The sequence below is a fragment of the Leuresthes tenuis genome, unplaced genomic scaffold, assembly GCF_036924035.1.
Source record: "Leuresthes tenuis unplaced genomic scaffold, fLeuTen1.0.hap1 SCAF_10, whole genome shotgun sequence".
NCBI lineage: Eukaryota > Metazoa > Chordata > Actinopteri > Atheriniformes > Atherinopsidae > Leuresthes > Leuresthes tenuis.
In genome coordinates this window covers 19880392-19905639 of record NW_027325364.1, presented here as the reverse complement: position 1 = coordinate 19905639, position 25248 = coordinate 19880392, and the positions used below count along the sequence as shown (strand labels likewise).

Here is a 25248-nt window from a genome sequence, read left to right as displayed (position 1 = left end):
AGGGCTGCTTTATGAATCTTATTATTCTTGTATTGTTAGAATCTATTAGAGTATATTAGAATATACTGTTCAATAAGAACAGATAGACAGATAAGTAAGGCAGTGCCCATGTTAGAGGTAGTCTTTCCACTTTTTATTTCTGTCTTCTTAAATGAATTTAATCAAAGATAAGTTGTGTCGAATACAATCAAAAAGGTAAAAGAAAGCCTTTTAGCTTAACTTCTGTACATTACAGCTATGTTCACTAGACGATGACTAACTGTGCCTTACTTCCTTAATAATACCTTTGAGATAATCCAGCAGTATTTTGGGCATTTTGGGCACACACATTATAACTCAGTGTGAAACAAAATCTTCAAGAACTTTCAATAAATCCAGTAAATGTGAGGCGGTGACACATTACACTGCGCCACGCTGTACCAGTGAGGGTGTAAACCGGGCACCGGTTGTCCCGTATTGTTGGGGATATTTGGGATTAAATTGCAGTAAGAAATGTTTAACATGTGAGACGTGAGACGAGTCACCACACACAGTGTCCAGATATTGGAGAGGGAACAAAGCAGAGGTCTCGAAGGGATCGTTCATAGTTTAAAGCCACTGAGATCACTGTCATAAAATGTGGTGAAGCCATCACAGCCCAGAGTCCACTTAAAAACACAACGTGTAAAGCTCTTTAGGTGCTCTTTTAGGTGCTTTTTTCTCCAGCTGTGGTATAAAACATTTTGCTACAGCAGAACTTTACATCAGTGAAATGATCATTCTTGTATAGTGGAGCCACTTTTACACGCTCACCTGTGACCATGGCCCGGTGGTCCAAACTGGTGGACAGCTGTGTGTGTTGCAGGCCTGCCTCCGAACCGGGAGGGACTCGGCACAGCGAGAGTCAGTCTGGACGTCTACGTTGGTCTGGCTGGTTTTCTGGACACACTGGACCTGCCGTGTCTGCTCCCCAACTCCGCAGCTCTGGCTGCACCCCCCCCACTCTCCTACAGACCAGCTGGGACAACACACAACACAAAGCCCTCTGAGTAAACATGCACAGCTCCTCAATCACTTAAACAGACAAGCCTGAAGGACTTCCTGAATGATAACATGATGACTGTACAATAATAGCACTAGTAGTAGACCCCCTGTGTTGCTTTAGCCATTTCTCTTTACAGGTCTGTGTCGATGTTTCAAAGTACAACTTAACATATTTGTAGCATGTTACGCTTTTTGTGGATTTTTACAAACTTAAACTGCTTTATTCCTAATTGCAGTTTTTGCTCTATGCCTGATATGCACTACCCATGAGATTAAGACTGTGAAGCTAATTATTTTGTTTTCTTTTCCAAAACTGTGCCTCAGTAGAATGTCATTAGTCGACTAATCCCCTTGCCTTTTTCAGTTCTTTAAAGCCTTGTTGCATAATTCCAGCTGACCCCCAATCTCATGGTGCAGACAGCTCAATCCCTCATCACACACACTCTGTCACTCTCCCTAACTTCACCCGAATGTAGCCACACGGCCTCATACAATTTACCCCAAACAACCCCGAAATATTGCTGTCAGCACATACTAATTTGTTTACATTTGCAGTCTAAACTTGATGTGCAACAATTTGGTGCTGGAATGTTGTATAAAGTGAACAAGAAGAGTAAAGTTCTGAAGGGTATGACACAAGCACTATTGAATCTAAATAAGTATAAAGACAGAAAATCCATCTGCTCTCATGTGTTATGGCTTGACAGAAGGAAGTATCATCAAAGGATGATTTCATGGAGAAAAGGGATGAAGGTTTCTCTCTGCGTCTTCGTTTCAAACCGCAATGCAGTGATTACAGACATCGTGTTACCTACATGCGGCGTGTTTGACATGCTGGCATGACATTTACGAGCTTTTGGTAAAGAAATTTAGGTTTGCCTTTAATGATGTCATTAAATTGATAAATAAAAGCAAGAAGAAACCACCTGAAGTCACAGCAATTTTGAATCTTTCAAGATTAAAGCTATATTTGGGAATAATAAACTCATGACGTTTGCTTCACAAGGGAGGAAATTCAAAACTTTTCTAAATTTATCTATCAGGTTTCAATGACATACCATAGAAGTCTGTGGTGGTTAACTGATATCTGGGATTCAGTTTGTAAGAACATCCACCAACTGGTTACAGTATGACATCATATCATTGTGCTTCATGACATATGGTTTGGGCTCTCTCTCAACACTCCCTCTCTGCAAAGAACTTTAAAACACAGCCACCATACCTTAGAGATGAAATGGGTACATGTACTTGAATAAAACTCCCGATACCACAGTGCAGAAATGAAAGCACTGCAGTAAAAGAAAATGCCCTGCATTTTGGTTTTCACTCAAGGAAATAAGTGTAGAAGTATTTGCATCAAAACATAGTGAAAATACTCATAGGACAGAATAGCATATTTCTCTATGAGGTGTACTTTTAAAGCACGTTTTCCACTGCTTTGTCTTGTGTTGGAGTGAAAGTATAGACTGAAAACTCAAGTGAATTACAAGTTACTAAAAGTTGTACAGTACTTGAGTGAATGCACTCAATGGGCAAAAGATATTGTGGATGACCATCGAGATGACATACATAAGACTTGTAGGATAGGATATCAGTGTAATGACATGTCATATCAAATAAGACACCGTTCTGTGATCGTAACTTTAACTACTATTTGTTAGTGTGGTAGAAGAATGAGTAAGCATCACACTCCCTGTACAGAAGCACAAGGGTCAGATGTCCTCTGGACAGCGTGTCAGATGTCGCTGAATAGCTGGACACCGACGGCATTAACTAACCTCTCACCAGTGTTTATAGCTTTGCCACAGTGTGTGCTTGTACCTTTAGATGTGTACCTCAGTTTGTGTCTGTGTATTATTCTTTGCTCACACCCACACTGTGAAACAGAATAATATCACGCTATAATTATGTGCGGGCATCAGAAACATTTCTTCCATGATGTAATGCAGGTTTAGTTCAAATCACCGTGTGCAGACACAGCAAAATGAAATAACTACATGCCCTCAGAATAGTAGGACATACAGAGATGGACTGATGACCACAGCCGGCTCGCCTTGTCAAGCATGCATGTTGTGGTCGGCACAGCATATGTTTTGTCCCAGCTCAGACACTCAAGAGAGACCCTTGAGACTCCTTCACCGAGTGACTTTAGTTTAGAAAAATGATCCAAGGCAGTTACTGCAATGTACTATCATTCAGTCATTCACATGGGGTGAAAATTCCGATTGATTACAGAAAAGAATCCAACAAAACTGGTAGGAATAAGTTATATGCCTAAACTTGATTTAGTTTACATAAAGGAACCTTTAAAAGTAAGACTAATTTGACCATGGCTATATGCGAAAGGAAACGTAACAAATTCATTATTTTCTTTAGATTTTGTTGTTATTACACACTGAAACATTAAAGCCACGGATATAAACTTGATCACGAACGATGAAATTAGGTGACATTACGACCTATTACTAACATCCAGCTGACAAAAGTACACATGGAATTAGTTCTGCTTGATTAAACTGTGAAACTTCAATATAATAGGATCCCTATATATGATAATCAGAGGCCCAAGCACTGTAACTATACTATATACATGTTATGAACATTTGATAGTAAATGAAAACTCTTTATGCCCTTCAATGGCAAAAGAATCTCTACTTTGCATGTAAATGGGTGGAAAAGTATAACAAAGGCAGAGCAAATATTCTACCAAATGTGTTCATATTTGAATCAACCACAAAAATAATGAAAGAAAATCCCTGCATCCAAATTAATTACCTGCAATATCCTTCAAAACACTAATTACTGAGTGCAAAAACCACAATCTGCCAAACAGCCTGAAGGTGTCTTGACAATACATGGATCCACTAGTGTTTACATGCACACACAAGACACATAATCACACATAAGCACACCTAAGCGGCTGAGGCTGTAGATCATGAAAAAGACAAGCCCCAAGAAATGTGTGCAAACAGTTGTGAGATTACTTTACAAGCACTATCAGTGCTTCCCAAAGTCAGCGTAAACACACAACTCCATTAGTGAGTAAATGCTGATAGGAATGGTGTCTAACTTGAAGCTCAGATAGGGTTAGAAAGAGAAAAGAACACGAGGATGGACAGAAATATCAGAGAGGAACATCCACATCTAAGAAGATGAGAAGCTGTATTGGTATATGTGAGAAAGTGGGGAGTCTGACGGAAAACAAATTCATTAATTACTTTCAATAGAGACAGAGAGGGGGGGCGGGGGGCGGGGGGCAGACAGAAGAGTGCTTGTCGTAAAGCTATGCCACAAATCCCTGCTGAAACACTGGAAATGCTGCCACTGAATGACAGTTATACTTGGCTGACTGCTGAGTGGAACTGGTGTGTGTGTGTGTGTGTGAATGTGTGTTTGTGTGAGTGCATTCACCCGGACAGGGCTGGACAGGTCATAGAGAGACAGAGAGAGAGAGAAAAAAAGGAGACACCACATCAAAGGGTCCAGGCCCTAAGACTTATGTTTACAGCTGAGCCTGAAGCCACCCAGGTAATGGACACAGCAGTGGGGGTCTTTCAGCAGTGTGTGTACGGGGATGAGTGGGAGGTGGGACATAAAGGTCTCGCCACTGACCTCAAAGGCTTCTCTTGCACCTCTGTATTTAAGATAGTGACAGAGAAAAAAAACACAATCTGTGGCCGGGTGACGCTTGTGTGCGCTCCCCCTCCTCTCTCCTGAAACATTTAGTTTCCTGAGTCCACAGCGATCCATTTACTAATAAGAGCCTAATCAAATTATTCACAGCAAGTGTGGCACAGAAACCTAAAACTCAACATGAAATTGGTTCATATACATACAATATTCTTATGTAGTGATATGTCAATTTGTGTTATGCGATTTCTACATGGTTGTAACTGATTGATATAGTTTAGACAGTTCAGTGAGTCGTCAAAGCTCGGTATGACATTTAATATGAAGTTTACGCTTAATGTTTGTTTCTTTTTTTGGTGCTATTCCAAGAAAAAAATCTCCTCTGTCTAGCTCATAGTAATGTTTCCAGAGATTCCCAGACATTTTCTGCTATAATCCCTATAGCAGGAAAAACAATGTCAATGTTCCCCATGTAACAATGTCAAGGAAACCAGTAACAAATAGTGCAAAGTTCAATTTTACTGAAATTACAGTATCAATAACAAACTTTGTTTTTTTGGCACGATCCAGTGCTAATGGACCCTGTAAACATTTTATAGTTCATATTCTATTGGAGGAAGTATCCCCTATTTACTGTGTCCATTCAACACAAAGTAATAGTATTTGTGGATTTGTGCATGTGGAGCATCACCTATGACTGGTTCCATTCAATAATATAGAGAGCTATTAGCTTCTGCATATTTACAGATGTCCTCGAAGCTATGGAGGCTAACCTTTGCCCAAAAGCCCAATTTCCTCTGACTGGACAGCTCCACTGGCCCGATCCACCACTCACATCAATTATGGGGAAATTTGGAAATTTGAAAAAGCATTACGGCTCAAAATGATTTCAACGCACAACTTGGTATTTGGCCCTGAGTTAAAGCAAAGTAATCAACATGTTCCAGTTGTTTTAAAAAAACAGCAGAAGACACATTTGATTTCAAAGGGAATAATGGAAATTAGAAGAGTTGCTCTACTTGAGTTGATCTCAGCTGATAAGATCGAAATATAATAGATTTTCCTACAATTCCTACAGTTCCACCCCTCCTATTTGGGGTGTAATTCCAAAAGACAGGAAGACAAAGAAAGAACATAAAACATTAAAGGCGAATTAGGTCACAGCCATATTATTTTGTCAAGTTTTCTAACTGCCAATGGGTTTCAACATGATTTCATTACAGAGCTTCATAAAGTAACTAAAATGGCTGTGTGGTATATATATATAGAAGAAACCTTGGTAACAGTAATTATGTACACAAATACAGTCCTACAGTTAATTGTGCAAACTGCAGGTGGAGTATGGTGGTAGCAATCCCACCATAACATTTGGTACATACTTGTTACTGAAAAAGCCTAACAACTCTATGACATTTTTAATCTGGGTGGGAATCATCCACGCAGCTGCCAGAGGTGGACTGTGCTCACAGCATCGTTTTTTCTTAAATATACGGTGAAAACAAAGCGGTCATGACATAATGTAGAACATATTACTACAAATGATGACTCAATGATCCGAAAAACTAATTACTCCAAACGTCTGACCTAACGAGGCTCTGCAGGACATATTACCCACATCTAAATACCTAATATAAGAGGATATGTTTTCTTTCAGCACAACCACCACTTTATGTCATTTCATTTTGTCGGAAATCATGAGACAGCTCCGTGGTCATGCAGCATTTTCCTAGGATACTTGTTCCAAAATGGACACACACACATACACACATACACACAAACTGAGTTAGATGGAAATATTCAGCCGTAGCACTGCTAATACAGAGGAAAAATCCCCTTTTGAACAGCTGTTGGTCACAATAAAACATGTGATAAATGCTAATGTAACTGCTATTCAGTGATTTCAGAACTGATTACATGATATTGGTGCCCTGCATGATACTGTATCCTTAAGTAATGTTTTTTTCCATGAGATTTTTTTCTTACACAGCAGGTTTTTAAGCACATAATCTTTTTGGGAAACTACCAGAGCTATGCTGATTAGGAGAGAGATTTCTTTAAGAGCAAGAGCGAGGGGATTAAAAAAAAAAAAAAAAAAAGTAAAGCAGAGATGGCGCCAGAGTAATGAATATGACAATGCCCGTATCCGCACTAATTGGTTGTTGTGGCTGCAGATAATTGACTGCACTAATTTTGCAGTGGGGTGCAGTGAGGACACTTAAAATGGAATAGATGAGAGGGCAAAAGAGTTTGGGTGGAAGTGAGCCTCAGAGTAATTGGAAACCACCACTGTTCCTCTCCTGCCCTGCCCTGTCTTTTCCTTGTGTGTGTGTGTGTGTGTGTGTGTGTGTGTACCAAAAAGCAGATGATGGCCAATCAGTCTGCAGCATCATAGACTATAAAAATCTCCAGCATTCAAGCGCATACAAAAGAGTTCAAACTCAAATACATCAGTGGTTGGGCGACAGCATTTTGTTGCATCTCTGACATTTCTGTTTAAGATTATTGACCTTATGTACCTTCTTACTTGATCATTTCTGAAATGTCGAAAAATGCTTTCCAATTTTATTTAATTTCCTGCAATTATCTAGCATCATCTAGCAAGCGACTGATTACATCAGAGGCACTTATTTCTTGCAGCAAAGGTACAACAAAGCCTTGGTGTGCGTCATGCTTTCTAAAATCTAATAATGAGAGACCAATTGCTTGGTTTGCATTCAACATACAGTTTTTAAATGCAAGGGGACAACGCCACATTTGGACACACAACAACAGACATGCACATGCAACGCTGACTGAGATGAGATCAGTGTTTCAGCTGAGCCCCTCTCTGCTCATAAATCAAGGCACAACTTGTCAGCAGTGTCCCCTTCATTTGCAAGAAGTTGGCTGATATTTCAAACCATTGCTGAGGGTGTACATGGGAATACTCAGAATAGAGGCACAGAGGAACTGACGCCTCAACAGCAGCTGTCAAAAGCCTTAGATAAATACTCTTGTTATGCCTTGAAAGAGTGGCACCTACATAAGTGTGCAGTGGTAGCTCCGGTAGAGGTTAAACATTGTGATTGATCTTTTACTTTGTCTAACAAAGGAGCTGTTGAGTGGAGATCGTCAATTGTGCATGTTATAGTGCAACGTTGTGGCAATATAGCTAACAACCTTTTGTAAGTCTTATGTGTGTGACCAAGAACCTTACAGGGGGCTACCAGATCAAATCTCGGCTGTGGCCTTTCTTTGTGGAGTTTCCATTCTCCCTGTGCTTGCATAGGTCTTCTCTGTGTGCTCTGCTTACCTTCTACAATCCAAATACGTGATCATTATTATTATGCATTCTCAGCATTTGCTGCTGGTAGGCATAGCAAATGCAGGCCCAGAAAATCAGGTCTGTGTCACTTTTTAGAAATTATTACTCCAAAAATGAATACGCTGAGGAGACATAATACCTCAGCAACATCTGTTTTACAAATAAGAAAGAATATCTCAGTAGGTTCCTCCACATATTTGATTAGCATTTAGAAGGTCTGTGGTCAATAACATGTTTTAGAAGCTATACATGTGTGCACTGGGAAACCTCAAAATGTCCAACCAATCTTCTGTCTCTTTTATTCTGACATTTTTCAGAGCCCCGTATGCGAATATCCAGCTTTAAAATTAAAATCCTACTTTTGTGAAACTTTATCATTATCAACAAAAAATATCAAGTTCCTCTGCTCATTAAGACCACTGTTATCCCAGGAGAGTCTTTGACTGATATGTTCTGTGGCCATGACTTGACCCTACATGACAATGTCCAGAGCAGCACAGACAAGGGAGGAATATTTTCTTTTCTGCGTCTGTCACTTGGCAACCTACACAGAGCACGATGGCTGATCTTTGATCCTATGGCTCGGTCGTGAGTCTCAGAGATGTATAGACTTCAAGAGACCAAACTTAAAGTTCTTTGCGGAGATCTGAAACCAAGCAATCCACGCTTCCACGCTTGCTCTGTCTTGAGTTGTAATTTATCAAAGTCACTCTCAAATACTCACCACAAACTTCTAAAACAGGGAAAAAGTCATAGAGCTAATGTTTTGTGATGAACTTGCAACCCAATGTGATGCTCCATGTGAATAGATTTACAAGTTTTTAGCCTGCTGTTTTAACTAAACGCACAAGCTAGCTATTCCTGACAGGTGGTGAGGTAACATGTTGAAGCGGACGCAGCCACGGACAGAACATGTAGTGGAAGTCCTCTTTCTTCTGTGTGTTTCACACATGTTTAGGCCAGATTGTGAATCACTTTTCAATAGGGGAAAATTTTGTCATTACAGAACAGGTGCGTTAGCGGGCGGGCTGAGAAAAAGGGTGGAATATACAGTCACCTCTGCCCGACACTTTTCATTTGCTTTATTATGGGGCGATAGTGTGGGAAGATCTGAAGAGTTCACTCAACCAATAAACAGCTCTATTGACACTGCACGTCAAGAAGTTACATAACAGATGTGTAGGTGTTGTAGGCCACAAACACATGGCAGTCAGGAGGAGCAGGAAAGGAAGGATGTAAAATGGAGAGAGGGGTAAAAAACAAATGACTGACCTCCACAAGGGAAAATTGAGAGACATAGAAAAGTAAACGCATCAAGAGGGCACAACAGAATTGTGAAAATGCTGCTCAAAAGATCTTCACCAGAATATCAACTCTTCTGTCAACTATTTGGCAGGTTGCTACAAAGCTGTGCTTCACCAATTTCTAAAGATGTGCATGCAAATAAAAAACTTTCAGCAGTTACGGCCAGCAACATTTTTGGCTGCCACAAGTCAGCACCGAAATCTCCAGCTGGCATCTGTTCCTCTCCAGTTACCTGCTGGGGTAACTCTTCTTTGTGTTTTACGCAATCAGGTTGCTGCCAAGCTCACACCTCTTCCCTAAGGGTCATAACCGGTGCCAAACCTGTCGGAAGGTTGTTTCTGGATCCACGGTGCTTTTATAGTTGGGTGCTGTCTTTAAGGACCAAAGCCACTTCCTTGTTCAATTTGTGTTAATCTGTTCTGCTAGTGAGAAGTTTCCACGTTTAGTCCTCTCTATAGTTGTTGCTGATTAAGCTCTTGGCCTGCTTAGCTGTTTTTTTTCAGTCAGATACTGAAGTCTTACCCACTGTAGAGACAGTTTCAAAGTAAGCTGACTTTTCTCCTGGTTGACCCAGTTTGTTTTGCCAAGAGCCCAAATACGTTTTTTTTTCCAGTTATGCTTTTTAGCCTCTTGTAGGTTAAAATTGATTAGTGACTTTAAATTGACAAGCGTAGCTGCTTGTTTGTCTTGATTGTCACTATGTGGCCCTGTGATAGACTGGCGATGACTGGGATAGCCCCCCCGCAACCCTGACTTGGATTAAGCCGGTATCGAAAATTGATGGATGGATCATTTGTTAGCACTTTATAATGCATTTTGGGGGAAATGTAGTCTTTTTCTTTTTATCAAGGACACACAGAAGGAATTATTCAACACACAGAAGGACTGGGGATCAAAACTTCCAATTAAAGAACAGTAGTTCCTCTTTACCCACCGATTCACAGTTGACAAAGCAGAGACTGCAAATTTCTTTGCTTCTTCAGTCTTTGTTGACCTCTAGGATCTGTCTGCCCTTATTGAGCCTATCTATTGCCCTATATCTCAGATTTCCAGCCTTCTGTCAGTCCTGCTTTGGGGTATTACTTTCAGTGCCCATTTGTTTGATTGGCCATAGAGCCTCCTGACAGGTTTACAGAGATACACCACCCCACCACACAAAAAAAGCAAATCTGAGAAATGCCAGAAGTGTTTTACACATTTGTTTCAAAGCAAATGCCCTAACTGGCCAGTTATCAATCATTTTCATCTGAAACAGTAATGATGGTTGAATGAAAAGTCACGGAAACAGCAGTGATAGCAATTTATTCTAAACCGAACATGAGAGCGACAAGGATTAAACACCTTCCCATTAAGGGATTACTATACTGGACGAGAAGCGAAGAGAACATCGACATATAAACATGCAGAGGTTCTGACCTGGCAGGACATGGTTGGGTGTTGCAGGGCATCACTCCAGTCACTGGTCTTGATCTGGGATTGCAGTACGACACATTCACCTGCACCCTCAAGTCTTTGTAGCATGCTGATTTGGTGTTCATATGGCCTGTATGGATTATAGATTGTAAAGCTGAGCATGACATTTTAAGGAGAGGGTCACTGTCATCTTGAGTCTATTCCAGCTTTCTATTAAATAACAGTAAAACTGGATGCTTGTGCAGTTTTTCCTTCTGCAGGTCTTGAAACCAGCAGCTTGGCAGAAAGCAGTTCTGGAATTTAAGACATATTGAGATGACTTTTTTGTATGTAATATACACATGTATGAAGGTGAATATGAGACACTTTAATAATGTGAAAACAATATGCTTCACACTGACATTGAACACCCTTGAGAGAGGAGAAAAGATGGTTGATGGATATTAAAACATGTGTGCTCTTTCACCACACCTCCCTCGGCACATGTGTCATGCAAAGACATTATTTTCTGTCAAACACTCAAGCGGTTTTTCGATTTTCTCCTAAGCCTTCGCCATTAACACTAAGCAGAACGCCATCACATTTATGTGTCGTGACTTCTGGCACAAATGCAGCATTGACAGTGTTGAAATGAGTGAAACTTAAGCGCAGGGTTAGGTTGTATGCGAGGTCAGTTTGACAATCTCCAGTTAGTCAGTCACACTCTCTAATAAAGCAACCCCCAACCCCACTCCCTCATTCCCTTGCAATCAGGACAAAGAGGCAAAGCTGGTCGGGATGGACTGCAACAGACCTGGGTGGAGAACTTTAACCTAAAGGGTCAATCAATAAGAACACTACACTGGGGGCTTTGTTCAAACTCATGAAGCCAAGCAAGCGTACATGCACGTATACACCCACGTGTACACTGATGAAGTGTACAAGCACACGTGAACATGCACACTCACACACACATATAGATCATTTAACCTTAGACTCTGGCCACAATTACTTGCTCAGGTTGTTACAGCAGTCTTTGTACGCATGTGTGTGTGTGTGTGTGTGTGTAATACTAGGCTTCAGGCAGGACAAAGACAACTGATCGCAGAGATACATGTGTGTACAGGCTTGCTGTTTCAGTGTGTGTGTGTGTGTGTCTAATGGAAGTCTCCAGTACACCAGTTCTAAATAAGAGCCTCTTATGTCCCCTCAGTAATGATGGGGACACTCTCAATTTAACCTGCAGCTAGAAGCCTTATTACAGGTCAGAGAGGCCAGACTGAGTTTAAATGCTTGTCTGCCGATCTACAATCTATCTCCCTCATACACGGTCTAACACAGATTGAGATTAGATGTGAACTGTCCTTTTTCACCTTTCATATAATCTTTTTGAGATGTGTATCTATTTTGTATCTATCTTAAGCCCTACCTCCAGCACAGGTTGCTGAGCACGGGGAGCGTACGATGGCCCATGTGTAATTGTGCTTGATGGGACTCTTCATCAGCTTTTCATCAGTATTCTTTAGCGTATATTCCCAACGCACACCTGGATTCCAACCCTGCAACAGTATCTAAAGGGAGAACAATATTTTGGTATGTAATGAGATAAATGAATACCATGTATCAACTCAGCAAAAGTTCTGTTTTCTGATTGCTTACCTCTATCACCAGAGTCTCATTTGTAGGGCCAACTGATATGAGGCTCTCTGGTCTGTTATATGGTCTTTTGTACTCAAAGATTGTCCCAGCGATGGCATGTCGGCCTGGCCAGTCCACTGTCCAGTGGCCGTTAAGGTAGTAGTGTCGGTGAGTGTCTCTGACAGCCAAGTAGGAAGTGGATGTATTCATTTCTATCACACGGACACTGCGAGCTCCAGCTGGAATGGTTACCACTCCATAATACTCTGAGAAACAATATACAACGTTTAAACAATCCCTAACGGCTACATAGACCTCACTAAATAGTTTGAATAATCAAAACACATTTTATGGCAGCGGATAGAGAGACGATGGTCCCTTATACTCAACCACTATTGACCTGTCACTTGATCAATTATGGCAGACTGGAAATGTTTTTTAAGACGTACTGTCTTAAAAAACTACTGATGGACTACTTAAACTACTTAATACTGATGGAAGTGCAACCTTAATTCCTGAAAAAGCTGGGACACTGTAAAGTGAAAATTAAAAACAGAAGACAAGGATTTGCAAATCTCATAAACCAATATTCTATACACAGTAGAACAGAGACAACATATCAAATGTTGTAAGTGAGACGTTTCACTATTTCATGAAAAATCTAAGCTCATCTTGTATTTGACGGCAGAAACAGGTCTCGAAAAAGTTGGGATAAGGTAATGCTTACCAAAGTATAGGATCCTCTCTTCTTTTAACAACTGTCAGTAAATGTCTGTGAGCTCAGGAGACCAGTTGGTGGGTCTTTAGAAGAAAAAATGTTGTCCCATTCTTGATTGATACTAGCTGCACAGGAGTCCCCGGTCTTCTCTGTAACACTTTGGGTTTCAGAACATTTTTTGCTCTGTTTATACCATCAAGCATTGATGACACCTTTTCAGATGTGCAAGCTCTCTTTTCCATAGACACTAATGCACCCCTTTGTGGATGGCACAGTAAACTGTGTTCACAGACAATGATATCTGGAAAGCCCAAGTTGCTCATGCTTTTTATGACAGAATCGTGCCTGTTTTAAATGCAGTGCTGCCTGAGGGTCTGAAGATAACAGGCATCCAATTTTGATCTTAACCCGTATCCCTTGCACAAAGAGATACCTTCAGATTCCATAAATACTTTGATGATAACATGCACTGAAGGTGAAGTAATTTTCAGGAAAACTATACTGAAATTGCTCCACAATTTGTAGATACAGTTTTTTTGCTGAACATCTGGACTCTCTACTTCTGAAAGACTCTGCCATTCTAAGGTACTCTTTTTAAAACCCTGACCCAATTATGTTAATGACATTTAGCTAATTAAAGTAATTAGATGTAACATCTTCCTCCAGCTGTTAATTTCTACTTCCATTTTACTTTTCCAGCCTTTTGCTGCTCTCATCTCTACTTTTTGAGACACGGCATGGCATCAAATTCAAAATGAACTGATCATTTTTAATTAAATAGTAAAATGTCTCACTTTCAGAATCAAATCTTCTATTGTGACTATAATTTTGACTGATGAACTTTTTCACTTGTTGCATTCTGTTTATATTTACATGTTGCACAGTGTCCCAACCTTTTTTTGGTACTGGGATTGCACATGAGTAAAACACAAGCTTTTCAAAATAGTTCAGCTTAAAATCATCAAAACTAGTCTATTCAACAATTTCAGATCAGTTTCATGACTTACGGTTTGTAAAATGCTGCTTTGTATACTGTCCTTTGTGGATGTTGCAGGTGGAGTTGTCTCCTTTACACACACCACAAGCATCCAGCACAGCCGCAGAGCCCAAAACACGGTCGCAGCCCACTCTCTGTGGACAAACGGCAGCTATATTCATAACATGCAGTATTACGTCATACTACGTGACAACAGTTTAAAACTCCAGACATTAATTGTGGTGGTGGTGACAGGTCAAAATGAATTTTTCATGAAAATGAAAGAAGCTGTGAGACAGCGACACAACAAGGGTGTCAATTTATCTTGCGTTCTGCTTAATCCTTCCTCAAAGTTTAGCTGAGCATCAGACCTCACTGAGATCACTTAGAAAAAAAAAGAAAACTGAAGTAAAAAAAAAAAGAAAATTTAGCACTTATTCCATAAACTTTAAGATCCATGTTCTTTTTTACTTACCTCACAAAGTCCATCAATACAGACATTGGAGCTGTCCTTTGAGCAAAGTGTCCCATCCTTAACTTTGCTGGCCAGGGCAAAGAAGAAATCATAACCTTCAGCAAGGCAGTAAAGCTTGCATACATCTTGATCTGGAAGAGAAGAAAATAACCGCAGGGGCCAGAGACAATATGGAAACGGTTCATTACCTTTACAGAGTTAAGTGGTAAAGGCTTCAATAAATGTTCTCTTTTACAGTTTTGTCTTATCATGATTCATTCTGGAAATGAATTTGAACAACTGTCTCACCGTCCACTCTGGTGTATGGTCTCCAGGTATAGTACCATCCTCTGAACTGTTTACTGTTGAATTCAGCACACTGTTGCGCTCTGTAGTCGGTAGTGTTGGGGGGACAATCCACCGTGTTACAAAGTTTGGATGATTTGGAGGAGCCCTCACAGAACTTCCCTCCATACACAGGTCTGCCGAGATGGATAAAAAAACCACATGTAATGAGGCCAAACTATCTTCCTTTTGTTGCACAACAGTCATTATCACATGTGTGATATCAGTATTTAATTGATTCTGTTTATAATATCCTTGTGGATTCTTATATACTTGCGCTGACATGCTATTTTACAAAGAACAGGGAATTTCATTGTCCTTTCATGACTTATACATGAGTATATCTCCCTCTGTGAGTGAACGTGTTGCTGTGGAGGCTTCTCCTAACGCAGGTGTATGTCCTCAGGCAATGTTTCCAAAAACCTCTTCTATCACCTTCTATCGGCCCCCCAAACACAGTGTCACTTATCTCTCTGTCTCAATCTCAGATTCTTTCCTTCCATATCTCTACATTTTATCTTTCACATGTTTAATCCCCTCTCTGAAATCTTGCCTCACTCCTCCCTTTTCGCTTTTTTTTTTGCCTCACTCTTTCTCTTTTCTTAGTACTCCTACCCCTTCAACACCATCTGTCCTCCCCTATATTTCTTTCTCCTCATCACTCTCTGTCTAATTTAGCCTACCACTTGTCAGGATCTTGGCATGATAAAGAGGAGGTTCCGGCGGTTTGGAGAGCCCCCCGCCCGACTGAATGACAGTACAAATAATCTTGAGTGATGGATGTGTAGGGGACTAAATAAACAGATAAGTGATGAAATAACAGATGTGAAGGATCTTCACCAGTTTGATAGCATGTTTTGATATAATCTTGGCCTTTTCTGTGTGATAAGCTAATATAGTAAGAAGGGCTGAAGATATATATTTTTTCAAAGTAGAAAAAAGTCCTTTTTTTTTGCATATTCTATTGAGAGATACATAAACCAGTCACACTTCTCTGGATTATGGTAAGGTTAGCCCAGCTTAGCATACAGACACAGGGATACAGTCACAGGGATAAAAAGCTCACCTTGTTTCATCCAAAGGTGAAAAACCCCTTTCAGGAACTTCTAAAACTCTTTAACTAATAATGCGCTTAATCAATTGAATCCGTAGACACAGAGAAAAGGAAAGAGAACTACCTCAGTGTAAACAAGTGACAAAACTGTCTCTGAATGTGGGTGAGAAAAAGTTAGCTTCGGTTCACTAAAAGACAACAGGCTTACTGTCTCCAGTGCTTCTGGTAAGCCAATTTCCTCCTGGCTTTAGTCCAGCATTACCATACACACTTAAGAGCTTTCATGTGGTGGTGGTCTTTGGTTACAGATATTTACATGTTAATATATTGGACAGTTCTCACACATAGCTTGGCTAGAGAAAAAGGGAAAAAAAAGAGTCAAGCAACATTTTTTACCCAAAGAATGAAGTCATCTGACTATCTGACTGTACTGAACTGACTTTTTTTTTCATCAAAGGATATTTTTCTTTCATGGCACGGGCATATTTCAAGATGACAATGCCAGGATTCATCAGGATCAAACTATGAAAGAGTGGTTCAGGGAGCATAAAACATCATTTTCACACATGGATTGGCCTCCACAGAGTCCAGACATTAACTCCATTGAGGAACTTTGGGATGTGTTTGAGAAGACTTTGCACATGTCCGACTCTTTCATCGCCAATACAAGATCTTGGCGAAAAATGTAACTCTGAACGGAAATGAATGTTGGGACATTCCATTAGCTTACTCAAACTAGGCCACGGCGAATGTGTGCTGTAATCAAACGTGTTCCAACAAAATTCCAGTGAAAGGGACTTTTTTTCTTTTGGCCAAGCAGCGTTCGTACCGCCAATCACTGAAGTGAGCGTTCATCGGCGACCTTGACTGCGGATTTCTTTACCTGGGGTTATTGCACTGCCTCTCCCGATAGGTGACTCCACTCTCGCAGCTTCGAGAGCAGGTTGACCACGATGACCACTCTGACCAGTGACCGTGTTGAGGCCTCGGGCCCTCATCGCCCTGTTTCACACACTGGCCCCTACGACACCACTGAAGATAAAAAAGAAAGAAAGAAAAATGAATGGGCGAGAGAAGGAAGGAAAAGAATGGGAGCCCAAACAGATGGTGTGTCATACAGCGTACTGGTTTTCCAGTGGACTTAGTCTTTCATCATTTTTATGATGCCTGATCATAGAAGAGGCAAAAAAAAGCTGTGGGCCACACCTGTTCACAATCTATCAACGAAACTCTGGTTTTGTTCATTCTGAACCTTGAACATTAATCACCCAGAGTACAGAGCTGAGTGAAATGTGGAAACAGTCTCCCACAGCATTATTTTCTTACATTTTTTTTGCAAAATCAGTGTAAATGGAAAACACAAAACATAGGTCAGCTTGAAATTCTATTGCCAACGGTTTACAAGCCAATGCTGCATTTCATTATTGACCAAAAAAAAACAAAAACAAGACATAAAATGAAAAAATAAATATCTTCCAAGGGACTTGTCGCCTTTCCAAACCAAATTCAGCATTGTATCTGCCTTTTGTAACTCATTTATTTGGATTTATGTCCAAACTCTGCCTCAGTCGGAGAAAAGAAATTATATAAAACATTTTTCCATTTTCTCCCGAATTTGACAAGTGGCAGTTTCGCTCTCCAGAGAGGAGTTTCACTGAGGTCCCCCACAGAATACACACCACTTTTTTAGGGCCCCACTGACTGAAATGCTTTCTAACACTGAACACCACCAAATGTGTTCAGTGGGGCAACAAGACAAGTTAGAAGTGGAATAAAGCTAAATTTAGCGGGCGTCGTTTCTTAGACTTATACCAAACATCTTACAAGGCAAGCATGCCTCATACCCCTGAATTAGGGATTTCTTCATTATGATTTGCAAAAGGCTGAGTCATGACCCAGCCAAGCAATCAAGAGTTTCAAACTGAGCAGGACTTCACTCAAAATGTTACAAGCTGAAAACACACACTCACAGTGCACTGCCAGTCCTCGGAGGCACGGTTACTGATAGTAGGGTATGTGTTCAGCTGTTTTTGTTGTCATTGTTTATTCATGCCTGCACACATAGACACATACACGCACGCACAGACAAACACCCCTCTGCAAATACTCTCGTGGTCTTTGAGTGAGTTCTAGAACAGCTGATTTCCCCTCATGTTTTCCCCCTGCAGCAGAGTGCCACAAATTCCTGTGTGAGTCTGTAATTGTGTTCAGCGAATTGTCTTAGGGAGAGGGTGAGATTAAACTATCAAGTTGAATATCTTGAGAGGCAAATGTAGATGATGGGCTGTCAGGCGAGTGAGCCTTGAGGTAGAACCGTCTAGAAAGAAGAAAGGATGGAACCAAAGCATAAATAAGGAACATAGATAGCTTTTTGGCCCCAATCCCAATGGCATATTTCTGCCACATCAGCAGCAAACCAGCTGCTCCCTGAGGTAAAATAAGAGAAGGGGGGAGTGATACCTCTGACAAAACCAGGGAATTTATTCTCACTGCACTTAAATGAACTCAAAAATAACCCAAAGTAAGCTAATGAGTCGATTTAAAAGTTCACCCTGGGACACAAGGACAGTGGTGTATGTTAAAAGAAGTGCAGTGTCACTCAGTTCAAGCCTTTTGTCTCGAAATGGCAAAACTCAGTGGAAGCACTTGCACTATATAACACTAAAACGCTCAGTAAACTTTGCTTTCATTGTGGTATCATTTTAGCCTGTTTGCTATATAAATTACTGTCGCTCTTTGTTCATGCAATTTACTGACTCAGAGGTCTGTGGTATCCTCTGGAGGAGGAATGTGCTTCTCTCTGTGTGAGACATCTTTCTTTACAAGCTCCATTCTTTACTAAATACTACATAGTTCATAATGTTAAGCAGTACACTGACAAAAGAAAGAAAAAAAAATGTGGGCCAAGTCGTGTCAAAAGGAGAATTTACTCTCAAATCAGACTATTAATTCTAAGCGGAGAACGTTTGAAACTGTCACTTTTAATGTTCTTGACTGATTTGTGTTGCTCTGTTAGAAGAAATGTGTGTCAGAGGCTCTCGTTTGGTGCCTTTCTCTTGTGGATTTTTCTCGTGGGTTGCCATGGAGTAGTGTACAGGCAAGAAAAACAAAAACTTGTTGCCCTGATTTTGATGAAACATGTTTTCCCAAAGGCACATTGATGGCAGTACCTTTTATCTCCTTTAGCTAAGATTGAACAAAAGTTATCTTTCTGATAGTATGACTAAAGGGCAACCTTCAACCCCTGAATAGAACGTGTTTTTTTTTTTCTGAAAACACGATACTCTGCATCGCCTCAGAGGCAAAAAAAACCCAACAGTAATTCCAAAGGCCATCTTGTGATGGCAGTTTTGTAGTGACAAAGCCTGTGAGTGTTTCACCAAACCCCCTCTGCCACATACAAACACATGCACACACACAAAAACATGCAAACACGTGTGAAGTCACCATATCGGGGCCGCAGGCAGAGCCTTCAGCAGCTGGCATGAACTTGGTCTCACACTTCCTCCCAAAACGGTGGCACCACAGAGCCTTGCAGATATCCTGGAACAATCAAGGAAAAAAGAAAGACAAGGAGATGACCAGGATCCTACCCGCAGCAGCTGAAAACATCTGGAGGATTGATAATTCATAACACTGTTGTTTTGTCTCTTGGGAGCCATTAAAACCTGTTGATAAAAAGCTTACTGAAACAGAGATCGTCTGAATTACGATCTTCTGGCAAGCTATCCCTCTGTAGCAATTGTGCATCTCCAAAACATTTATGCTTCAGTAGCTAGGATAATAACATTTTTGAAAAACAGGAGAAAAAAAAGCTAAATCTGTTCCATTAGAGACACATCTATTGTTTCTATTAGTGACAGAAGAAATTATATCATAAACACTTGCCTAACAGACAAGGCATCTTCAGACTGGAAATAGGGAAACAGTCACAGTACATAAAGATAACAGGGTGCTAACCAAGCTTACATGATGTCATGGCTGTGCTTCTCGGCATCGTCTTAAACAATCACATTGTCTGAGAATCACAGGCCTGCTACTTTTCAACATGTCCACTCCTCACTACAATCTGAATGGCTATATCAGATTTTCACAACTCAGTGCAGATGCTGACAAGCATCTCAGCCTCAACTCATTGCTGCCAAGAGCCACCATGGAATTCATCCCAAGGCCTATTTGTCCAGCTGTTTTGCTTGCTCAGGATTTTTGTGGCTGTACAAATGGCAGCAAGGGTTAGCAATGGACAGAGCGGACAGAGACAGCGAGAGATGATGGAGTGAGTGTGACACAACCTGGGAAAGAAAGAAAAAAATCCACAAACAAATTTTTCCAATATCTAGGGGAACCTGTCTCTATCTAATTACATACATAATGAAGAATTTCATGTGTCTCCTCCAGCTATATTTTATATTGAAAAAGCTAGCCAAAGGCTGCTTTTTTTTTTTTTATAAAAGTCACAAGTGTTTGGAAAGACAATGAGCCTGATGATTGCTTGGGGGACTGCATTCCTGTGCACCTTGTTGCAACCAAGCACACAAGCATATGTTATCGTGGAAATAAACTTTAGGCTTATCACTAACTGTTGCTAAATCAGATTTGTTTCTCAGATCAGTGGTTTTAAATATAATACACACGCTATTTCTGATCGCAAGCAATGAGATAGGACAATCATAGTCTATCTGCAAGGGGTTTTGTGGCAACATAACAGATAAAAGTACAGAATTTGCTTATGACTTGGCAATTCAATGTTATGTTTAGTTTAAGCTTTGCCTGTACAATGGCATCCAAAAGCACAAACGGACAATTTATTTCAATGCAACTGTTCCCTGTAGCCTCATACCAGCAGCAGCTTGGATTTGTAGTTCTGTGTCATGTTGCAAGTAAAAGTAATACACAATATAAACACTGAATTACTATTTGGCCTTGGGTGTTCAGAGTACTGGACAGATAACAGCAACTTGTTGATATCAGGGGATGCAGATCAGAATAGCCCAGTTAAAGGCTAACCGGTTTTCAGCCCCTACCAGCCGTAGACCCTGAAGAGAATTTGTTTGGGAAGTGAATGGCCCACATGTGCATATGTGAATCAGCTGGCCATTCCAAGAGGCTGCAAGACTAATTCTGCCTTTATCCCACATGGAAAATGTTTCTCACTCTTTTTCATGAAAAAAAATTGGATAAAACAGAAATAGTAATATCTTGAAAGAACCAAAATAAACCAATGCATCACTAAAATATATTGCATTAGTTACTTAAAGTTCTCTTGTGACCAGCCATATTCTGTTGTGTTGAAGCTTAACATTTCTGTCAGGCTGGAGGTAAACATGTCTTATTCTGACATTGTTTGTATGATTTCACTATACACGGCTGAGTCGGGGATTACACTGTGCAGTCATGGGCTGTCCCAGATGAAAGAGCACCAATGTGAAAGAATTGTGTTGATATCTGTAGTCATGGCTCACAAACTGGTTCTATGAAAAGAGATCAAAGACAACCACTGTAACCGCATTGAGACTACAGATGGAGTTGAGTTCAAACTAACATTTTTCATATTCTAACAAATGAAGGGACACTGACAAGGCAGTGTCTGCAATTACATAAAAGTCAATGTAAATGTAAGAATAATTTTCTTTAGATTAGAATTTTCCATACCGTCCCAACTTATTCTGATTTGGAGATGTATTATGCGTCCTATTCAGCTAATATCATGACTGCGCTAAAGAGCATTAAAATAGCAAATTAACAACAGTGAGCTGGTAAGCCAAAGTTTCACATACTCAGACTCACACTGTGATATCATCAAACAATTTACCAACTTCAAACATGGTGTTGTGACCAAGTTTACTGGATCCATATGGCTTTGATAAAATGAAAATAGAAAATAAAAATCCTGCATAAAATATCTATCAGAGTAGAACAAACAGCAACATCAGCAGTAATGAGACAATATGAGAGTCATTAGGAGAGATTCCCATTGGCAATGCTCCAGCGTATATTTAGTCATCTGTCCCACTGAGAATTTCTGGGATGGGATTATAACTCTCACTGTTGTTTGCGTGTGTGTAGGCACATGAGAACATGATTTATCTGCTTTTTCCTTTCCTTGTTTTCTCTCTTTTCTCCTCTACCTCATTCATCCCATCCCTCTTTCAAATTCTTTGCTTTTTCTATGAAGTAATACATTAGATTGATGTGGTTGTGCTGACAAAGCTTCTTGGAGAATCACTGCATGGATCGAACAAAAAAAATCTTTTTACCTTCTTGAAATCAAGGGTGCAGAGTTTGGCCTTCTCCCCAAACTGCCATTTGCACTGCGTGTCTGCATCATACAACTCGCCCGGCAACTTCTCAGGGTACTGATACTCCTTGACCGCTCTGGGTTCATCTGAAAGGCAGAAAGCCTGGGCAGTACTAGGGGGCAGGAGAGGGGGTAAAAAGGAAAAGTAAGTTTAGAAAGTGAACAAGACAAGGACGAATAAAGAAGTACATACAAGCAGAGGGTGAGCAGAGGAGTGGAGGGAAGCAGCAAGGAGAGACAAGTTGAGGTCAGGAGTGGACAGGGGATTGGAGATTGAAGAGAGTGTTATTATCGTAACATTTATAATAGCCATCTTTAGAAATTTCTCATATATACATTGAGTATTCTCACAAAAAATAGAAATGTAGCTTTTGCCATCATGTGATGTTGCTGGAATAAAAGACTCCCTGCTGTGAGCACAGAAATTCCACTACAGCGAGCATCCACATGTTCCCTGCCAACACTGGGGCAAGTGTTAAGTGTTGCCACGGTAACAAAACAAGTTGTCAAACTCAAAAACTTGAGAGTGACGGTTTAATGCATCAGACACTCAATTATGACAAACATAAAAAGTCCTTGCCCATATCACTCATATCCTTCCACCAGTGGGGGGTTTCCATTGTAAACTGATATCACTGGTTATTATACAGAGATGTTTTACAGTTTTAATACTGCAGTTTGGGGAATATAATGCAAAAATATGGTGAAAATAGCACGAAAAGGCAAAAATTGGAATGATTCATTATGTTAGTGAGTGGTCCTAATTGCTTTACCAGAGTGAATGTGTGCCTCTGCGTGTGTATGTACGATATTCCACTGCTTTATAGGTCCTATGTGTCTACAGAGAACAATGGCTGTTATGCATGTGCAAAATTCTGATATCCTACAACATTTATATAAAATGATTCCTGAAAAACAGATTAAATGTAAAATGTAATCACACATATATGCAGGTGCATAAGTAAGCTCTTCGGATAAAAATGCCTGCAAACGCAATAAGAAATAGCAAACCAGTTTCTGCACCTTATCTCTCAATATCTCATGACAAATTCTCCTGGAGCTTATATTCACTGATGGCACCAGAACAGGCTCAAAAAGAAAATTCTTTCCCCAAGGTGTGAGCTGTAAGCACCGTACACAAGATCATCATCAGCTTGTGATACAAATGAAGAAGGGATGTGAAAAGGACCCATTCTTTTCTAGGATTCCCTGCAGATCTCCTGATTAATCTCTTCCAGACAGAAATTACTGGGCTTTTGATTACAACCATGGCTTGTTGGTGCATGAAACACAATACCATCATTCAAAAAAATCTTGTTATGTGGCAAGGGGAAAACCCTCAAAGGTCTTGATTACAAATTCCAACAGTGAGACTGTCAAGAGGATCAGTGAACTCACCTTGAAACACCTTCTCTTTAGGACTAATTGCAATCAGTGAGGAGGATGCTCAAATCTATAGTGAATATGTGGCCTGAACAAGCAGCTGATTAGCTTGGCTTAGCATAATGATTGGGTGAAACAGCTGTAGTTGCATGGCCCACTCCAAAGAGAGAAAATGTCTGCCTACCTGTACCTCTAATGCTATCAAATTAAGCATGTTTTTTCCCAATTTGTTTCACCTCAGCAAAACCAAAAGTGTAAAAGTTGATGTGATGGAGATACTATGCTAGGCTACTCCCGACAAGCTGCTGTCAGCTTGTGTTGTTTATGCAGTTCAGTCTTTGTGGGCTACAGTTTTATATAGAAGTAAAACCTTTGTGGGAACTGTTAAACAATAGACTGACTGTGACTTTTGTTAGCAATATTTAGACTAAGCTAAGCTAAAATGATCTTCGCTAAGCTGTGCTAATTGTCTATTGTTGGACACGGGCTAAAATCTGTTAATACATTTCCAATGTTAATGGGACATAATGTTGCCATGTAATTAGGTGTCTGATATTTGCTATCACTTCTGTCACATAAACAAATGCCAGAAAATGTACACCACAGTTAAAGTGGTTGATTGCACTGTGTTGCTATTTTTTGATAAGTAGAGATTGTAATTATCAAACGTTTAAATAAAACTCAAAATTAAAAATCTGTGAGCAAGTAGCTTTTGTTGCTTTCAAATTTAACTCTTGATTAGGAGCTTTCAGAGAACTTACATGTATGAGGTTCTGAATAGCTCAAGAGGGGCTTCATATGAACTAATCAAAGTAAAAATAACTCAAGTGTAATTTTTAATGATACATTTAGTCTTATCATATCAATTACATAAACAAACCCAAAGCAATCAAATTCCTAAAATCTATTGGTTGTAAATGCAACTGTAGATCAAATAAAAAAAGAAAAAGAGAGATTTCCTTGGAAATTAAGTTAAGTCAAATTACCTTTCTGATGTTAGTACCCAAAAGGCAGTTTACACAGTATCAAAAAAACAACAACTTGATCTAAAAAACATCTTTCAAAATGTGTTTTGGGAACTTTTCATCACCTTTTTCTTCAAATAATTCAAACTACCTGACTGTTAAAAAATATCCTTCTATGTGCATCAAAAGCGTGGAAAATGTGGAAAATGATGAAATTTTGAGTTCTGACCTCCCATCTCTAAGGTCCGGAGAATGCAACATACTTATTGGCAAGTCACTGAAAATAAGGCAATTTGATTGATCTGAATAAAGGAATTCAGTTTAATATAGTTTCAACTGAGCAACTAAGTATATGTAAATTTGGTTTCGTTCACAACAAAGACTTTAAATGAAGCATCTGACTACACACATATAGTACCGACACGTTGTTCATGTCAAAGCTGACTGAAAAAAATGAAGTTTGTGTTGTAAACTCTGTTGGCTAAGACAACACTCCTATCCAATGCACATGAAGGAAACATTTAGGAATCTCAGTTAATTCAGTAAGACAAATAGAACATTTATATGTTGTAAAATTCTGTTAATTGCAATTAGGAAAACATACAAGAATTCGCTAATCGTACAGGAGGAATACCCCGGCTTTCAGTGGTGCAGAGATCCACTCCACGTGGCCTCAAGGGGTGATGGGAGTTTAATATAAGGCTGACAGGCCTAACAAGGTTGAGGTCATCCCAGCTCTAATAACTCAGCGAGGAAATACGCT

The 25248-nt window shown here is 40.0% G+C and overlaps 1 protein-coding gene across 1 annotated transcript in view; it reads right to left on the bottom strand.

The window, feature by feature from the left end:
* LOC140316714 (A disintegrin and metalloproteinase with thrombospondin motifs 16) overlaps window positions 1-25248 on the bottom strand; it is a 52736-nt gene that overhangs the window by 3147 nt on the left and 24341 nt on the right. The window contains exons 10-19 of the mRNA XM_072394651.1: window positions 22097-22250; window positions 19287-19382; window positions 16723-16871; window positions 14750-14922; window positions 14462-14592; window positions 14018-14141; window positions 12314-12558; window positions 12084-12225; window positions 10679-10805; window positions 793-997 (exon numbers count right to left, since the gene is read on the bottom strand). Of these exons, the coding sequence (XP_072250752.1) occupies window positions 793-997; window positions 10679-10805; window positions 12084-12225; window positions 12314-12558; window positions 14018-14141; window positions 14462-14592; window positions 14750-14922; window positions 16723-16871; window positions 19287-19382; window positions 22097-22250 (1546 nt within the window). The remainder of the gene's footprint in view (window positions 1-792; window positions 998-10678; window positions 10806-12083; window positions 12226-12313; window positions 12559-14017; window positions 14142-14461; window positions 14593-14749; window positions 14923-16722; window positions 16872-19286; window positions 19383-22096; window positions 22251-25248) is intronic.